The following is a 6,745-nucleotide window of genomic DNA, read 5'->3' as shown; positions in this document are numbered from 1 at the left end:
TGTCCTGTTTATACGATGTTTTATAAAAAAAGGCCAAAGATTCCTTTTAATCACTTTTTCAATTAGACTGTGCACATTGTCACCTTCATTTTGGCTATGACCCTTAATCAGAAACATATGTGTTATAACTTTAATATTGTAGTGAGTTACTGCATATAAATATAAAGTGGCAATAATTTTATTTTTATTTTGTCCACAGCAGTTGTCCAAGGAAAGGTAACTTCTGGTTCTTTCTCTGAAAAGTTGGCATTTCTGGAGAATATTTCAAAATACTTCATTATAGAAGACCCGATTTCAATGCAATAACGTTTTGCATCTGTTTAGTTTCAATAGAGACAATGAACATCACTATAGGCTTTTTAATATTTGGATTTATTTTATTTAGTTCAACCAAAGTAAAATTATGAGCATTAAGTTTTGACTTGTAATAAAACGCAGATATATCATCCCTTGGGCACGTATAAAAATTATATTTCTTACATCCTCACTGACTTTCTCCCTGCACTTTAGCCGACATTTCTCAAGGCCAGGTGGTTTAATACTTCGAGCCTCAACAACTTTTTTAGATTTAGACATTGAAACATAAGACTTACCAGAATTTCTTAATCTTTTTGCTGTATTCTGTTTCCATTTACTTAGTTGGCGAATGCGCTTTTTACTCTTTTTAACTGTCGTTGATGTTTTATTTTGTGAGGACGAATGCGGAGAACTAGAAGATAAATTGCCTGATAAGGAATCATTACTGAAAGAGCTGCTATTGGATAACATCCTTCGTTGACCCCTCTGCTCGACTTTGTAGGTACGATCATTGTCGCTTATATCAGCATCACTCTCATTAGAATGACATGGTGAAACGTAGTAGTTCACAGTTTCCTTTCGGTTAATGTAAATCTTAGTAGAATTATTAGGGTTAACAGTACCTAAAAATTGTTCAGGTGTTACCACGCACTTACGATAAGTTTCATTTTCATTGTCGTTTGCATACACAAAATCCCAAAGCAATATAAAATTGTGAACTTATAATTCATGTTTAAAAAAATACAAATTACGATCATCAATATAATAATAATTAGCTTACCTCTGCACATCCAATGGTTTCCACAGTCAAACTTCCTTTAGAAGATGTTGGGTGTGTACATGTGCTTTTTGTGTCGGCATGATCTTCATTGTTTTCTGTAAAGCTAATGTTCTGATTAGCCAAATTATTCGAACACAGCTGCAACAAAAAAGAAATTTTTAATACTAAAAACTTGAAATTGTTTTGCTACTTACAATAAATTTTGAATCTTCTAATTCCGTCAACATTTTGTTCTCATTCGTGCTATGCTCTGAATCATTAGTTTTCTGTATTAAAACCATGTTGTTAATGAGTTTTCCTCTCCATAGCGCGGTATTTGCATCCATGATAACTTTTAAATTGATTAATTTCTTATAAACCCTACAACAGAGATTTTTATAAAAATAATTTAAACAGACTATCTAAATATTTGATAATAAACAGACACAATTTGTAGAAGTTTTACCATATTTAAATGATTTTGAGCAATAAAATGATACAAAAACGAATATAACTGTTTATGATTCAAATAAAAAAAAAAATAGGTACCATAAGTTTAAGTAATAAACTGACAAAATCCTGAATATTTCAACGGTCGATGATGTTCTTTCTTTCGCTGCTGAAGTAACACTTTTTTTTTCGTCTGTATAGAGGGGGGGTCTGGAATCTTCAAAAGACATCTCAGTCCAGGGCGCCGCCTGACTAACTTTAGTGCAGGATTCGTTCTTCGTACTCCCGGCGATAGTTCCCGAGGTACTTTAAAATGCCCTCTCGTCGCCGAGTCTACGCCAAACGCCTACCTGCTAAACCAGACCCTCCTCTGTCATCCAGCGATCCGGAAGCGGAATGGCCGCTGTAAGGCCGGCATCACTTCCGAATCACTACCTTTATTCATTCATTCTCCATTCATACACATCCACACTCTATTCATCAGCAAGGAGGTTCCCTGTCTCGTTCCAGGTAGCGCGTAGAAGACACTCATCCCTCCTAGTTCGGCATTATTTCCAGATGGGCATTTCCTCCTTCCCCTCCTCATTCCAACTCACACAGTGTGACCCACTTTTCTAGCTTCACCTTTCAGCATCATTCACTCTTACCTTTAGCGTTGGTTTAGCAGTCTTTCTTCCTCTTCCTTTTTCTTGATCACTGCACGGATATAGCTGTGTTTGTTAGTCCAAACGAATTTATTTTCAATCATTCTCTCAATCATTTCTCTCACTGTAACAAAATTCACACCTGTCTCTCTCTCCATTCTGTTCCTTTCCACTATCCATCTGCTGCAATCTAACATCGTATGTGTCCCAGTGTCCGAGTATCCACAGTATAGGCATTCATCTGTATCAGCCTTTCCGATCCTATAGAGGTAGGCCCTAAAACACCCGTGTCCTGTGAGCACCTGCGTCAGGAAATAATCCAGTCGCCTGTGGCCACAGTTCACCCAATCTCTTATGTTCGGGATTAGCATTTTCGTCCACTGTGCCACGTCTTTCGTGTTGTTCCATTCTTCTTGCCATCTTTCAACTGACCTTTCCCTTTCCTGTCTTTTCTCGGCCACAGTAAGGTTTGGACCTCTTCTCTCATAAAGCTCTTTTCTTTCCACCGCCAAAACATGCAACGGAACACATCCAGTGATGGTCCATAAGGCTGCCGCAGACACAGTCCTGTAGGCGCATGCCACTCGCAACAGACTTGTTCTGTCTACTCGTGTCATGAGACTCCTACAGGCAGTTATCTCTACGGCCTCGCTCCAGACTGGTGCCGCATAGAGGACGATCGATTGTACAACACCGTGTAAGACCCTCCTCCTTTCGGATTTGGGTCCTCCAATGTTCGGCATCACCCTCCCCAACGCAGCCGTACTATTCGCAGCCTTTCAGACCATGTCCCGCACGTGCTTTCCCCATTTTCCATTCTGGTGCAATGTCACTCCTAGATACTTTACATGTTTCTTAGGTGTTAGACATGCTCCCGCACATTTTAATTCAATATTTTGCCTATTCCTTGTCCCCTTCAGAATGATGGCTTCGGTTTTCTCTGTCGCAAGTTTCAGTCCGTGCTGCGTCATCCATTTCTTTAGGACGACGCCTGCGTTTCTAACCCGGTATTTGAGATCTGGCTCATCCCGAGCCACTACCAGTACAGCGAGGTCATCCGCGAATGCAAAGGGGGTTGTACCCTCTCCGTATTCACAGTGCATAACCCCGTCATATGCCAGATTCCATAGCGTCGGGCCCAAGACAGATCCCTGGGGTACCCCGGCCGTCACGTCCACGATCGTGCCCTTTTCCACCATAATCCTTCTCTCGGACAGATACTCCGCCACCACATTCATCAGGTAACCAGGACATTCTCTTTCCTTCATTGCCTTTATTACCTCGTTCCACTGCAACGTATTGAATGCATTCTTAACGTCAAACAACAGCAGAGCCGCCCAGCGATGTTCATCCCCTCTGTTGCGCAATGCTTCGAGTACACTCATGATTGCATCAATCGTGCTTTTCCCTTTACAAAAACCAAATTGCCTCCTTGATAAACCACCTGACCTCTCAATCATGTCGTCTATGCGTACTCGCAGCATCCTTTCATACAGCTTACTGATGCATGGAAGCAGACAGATGGGGCGATACTTTTCCCTAGCTTTGGGAAGCAGTATTAACCTCGATGTCCTCCAAGGCTCAGGAAAAGTTTGTGCTTCCAGCAGTGCATTCATATGTTCCAGAAGTCACGCAGGTTCCACCCGTCCTAGACCCTTCACCGCCTCAGGTGGTATATGATCTAGTCCTGGGGACCTACGAGTCTTCAGTGAACCCAATGCCTCGATAAGTTCATCCATGGTAAAGGGTACAGCTCGCTCAGCTCCTTCATCCTTCCATACACCATGACATCTGCCGTCCGGAAAGAGCTCTCTTGTTACCTCAAGCTTCTTATCCATAGGCATTTCGTAAGGAGAATACGCATGGAACTTCTTCATGACGATCTTGTACCCCTGACCCCAGATGTCCTCATCTAGCTGTTCACACAACTCTTTCCAGTGCCTTCTTTTTTCTGTACGGATTTTCCTGTACAGTTCCCTCTTCCTTGCGCGGTACTCTTCCTCGATCTCCTCGATGACCTCAGGGTTGATTCCTGCTCTACCTCTTGCTCTTGTTAACCTTCTTCTCATTGCTATACACACATTTCTTAGTGCCTCGATGTCCGCATTCCACCAATATGGCATCCTGTTGACATCTTGGCGACCAATCTTGCTTCCCTCCATCGCCTCCCTCCTCTTCTTTAATGACTCTCTCCAGGCTTTCCACTGTCGGTGATTGACCCTGCATTATGCTCATTCTCCATTTAATTAGTTCCTCGTATACTTTCCAGTCATTCCCATCGCCGCATCTGCCCATCGACGTCCCGGATGCACGGACCATGTTAGTGGTCCCCTTTCCAGTTATCGAGAACTCAATGTATTGATGTTCAGTTCCAGTGTAGTCTGGCAAAACCTTCCAACCTACTGCTTTCGCCGCTATTTCTTGTGTCGCCATGGTCACGTCGATGTACGTACCTGTACCTCTCCTAACAAACGTAGGTTCCAGACCTGTGTTCAGAACCACTAGGTCTAGAGCACCCACCCAGTCAGTTAGTGTCCTGCCGCGAGCATCGGTGATGGGAGATCCCCAGTCCGCTGCTTTTGCGTTAAAATCTCCCAGCACTACGTATTCTCCTCCTGTGTTTCCCACTTCCTGCATGATCTCGTCTATCTTCATCTCGTACTCGCCCACCGTCACGTTTGGAGAAATATAACAGCAGACCAGTCGCACCCCCTCCATCCGAACAATCACATATCCTTCTTTCGGCTTAATTTCATACACTCGAAGTTTCCTATTGTAGATTCGTACAGCAGCTCTCCCGGTCGTATCTACAAACCATCCTCTTCCTTTCACCGCTGTTGGATTTGGTTCCGCCGTCACCAGCACATCGATGTTCTTTTCTACTGCGGCAGTCTCAGCAAGATCATGTGCTAGTCTTGCCGTTCCCATATTAGTTTGGAGCACTCTCAGCTCTCGAGTCATGTTTTCTTTGTTTGCCATTTCTAAACCTTGGATTTCTTTCGCGCTCTCTTTTACACTCTCATACTCTTGGGACTAGTCCTCAGTTATTTCTATTTTCAACCAGTCGGTTGAACTTTGGGCATATTCTTGAATTTGCCACATGCCCATTCACGTCGCAGTTGAGGCATCTGGTTGTTTCTTCCTTGCATTCCAGCGCTATGTGACCCTCTTTGCCACATCGGAAGCAACATCCTCTTCTGTTCTGCCCCTTGCAGTGCCATTGTTTGTGTCCAAAGGCAAGACATCTCAAGAATCTCGGTATTTCTAACCTTGATTTTATCACTCGGCAGGATGTGTAGTCTACTTTTATTCTTTTCATTTGCAAGATCTTTTCGGCAACATCTTCATCCACATCGATCACGGCACTCATCATCCCTCTTACTGCGCCTCGTGTCTCGGTCCAAATTTTTATAATGTCACAGACCCGCTCTTTTCCAGCTGCTTCCTCTGTGGCATTTTGGATCTCTTCCTTTGTTGTATTGGGTGGGATTTCCTGTACTAAGATTCTTCCCTTCACGATGCCTCCTTTTGCCACTGCTCTCGACACGCATGTATTATCAGAGAGAAGTTTCTTCACTTCCTCTGCCTTTTCCCGTCCTCCGACCAACTCCAGTGATATTCCTTGGTCTCTAGTCTGTCTGATCCTTTTAATGTCAATGTCCTTTCTTCCTGTCAGCTTGTTTTTTACCTCTGTCATTAAATCCACAAAGGATTTTTCTTTGGTTTTATTGATGATTACGACTCCATTTTGTTCTTTGGACTTGGTGTTGATATTGGTCCACCTTCTTGTTGTTTTTTTACCTAGGAGCGTGATCGTTACATCTCTTCCTCTTACAGCCCATTCCATAATTTTTCTCGATGTCTCAACTCCCAGTGCTACCGGTGTGTGGATTCCCAGGTTTTCTCTTCCCAGCTCCTCCATCTTCTGTACCAGTTTCCTGCATGTTTTCAGGAACTTCACCGGCACAGGTTCTTCCTTTTTGTTTGGGAGAAGTTTAAATCCATACTTCTCCTTGTGGATCCACGTTCCATCTTTATGAACAGACATCGTGACTTTCGTAGTTCTCAGGCCGCCCTCCACATCCACCTCCGCTGGAGCACCTGGTAGCTGCGGAAACATAGCTTTGGCCTTTTCCATGGCTTTGTTGTCCTCGTCATTGTTGGTGACTGCCACGTCTCCTGTTAATTCTGAGATGTTACCTTCTTTCACTATAGTCCTAGTGAAGACCTTCTCTGGCCAGTCTTCATTTAGAAATTCTATTGTTTCCTTCTCTTCCTTACATGTTGTCATCTTATTTGTGATAGCGTCTACCCTTCGTTTAATGGCTTCTGGATTCTCTAGATCCACTTGAACCCCCATTGTCGCCAACTTCTTAACTTTCAAGGGTTCCATGTTGATCTGCACGCCTCTGGATGTCATGCATACAGACTTTCTTGGAGCCTCTTCTTCATTATTTTCCTCCACTTCCTCGGTATAATCGAGCATCCGATTTCTTAAGATGTCGACCTCCCTCTTTATGGATAGCCTTGTATTTGGCACCTTTCTCATAAGTTTCTCGAGTTCCGCTACGCTGTCCTGGAGACGCTCCAACTT

At 43.3% G+C, this 6,745-nt stretch overlaps 1 protein-coding gene across 1 annotated transcript; it reads right to left on the bottom strand.

The window, feature by feature from the left end:
• Window positions 1-1,429: 1,429 nt before the first annotated feature.
• On the bottom strand, window positions 1,430-5,130 carry LOC140452604 (uncharacterized). Its single transcript, XM_072546921.1, has 2 exons — window positions 4,414-5,130; window positions 1,430-1,438 (listed from the first exon to the last, which is right to left on the bottom strand). The coding sequence occupies exons 1-2, from the start codon at window positions 5,128-5,130 to the stop codon at window positions 1,430-1,432; spliced, it is 726 nt and encodes a 241-aa protein (XP_072403022.1).
• Between the last annotated feature and the right edge of the window lie 1,615 nt (window positions 5,131-6,745).

Source organism: Diabrotica undecimpunctata, chromosome 11, assembly GCF_040954645.1.
Source record: "Diabrotica undecimpunctata isolate CICGRU chromosome 11, icDiaUnde3, whole genome shotgun sequence".
Classification (NCBI taxonomy): domain Eukaryota; kingdom Metazoa; phylum Arthropoda; class Insecta; order Coleoptera; family Chrysomelidae; genus Diabrotica; species Diabrotica undecimpunctata.
Note: the sequence above shows the minus strand (reverse complement) of the source record. Positions and strands in the feature narration are given on the sequence as shown.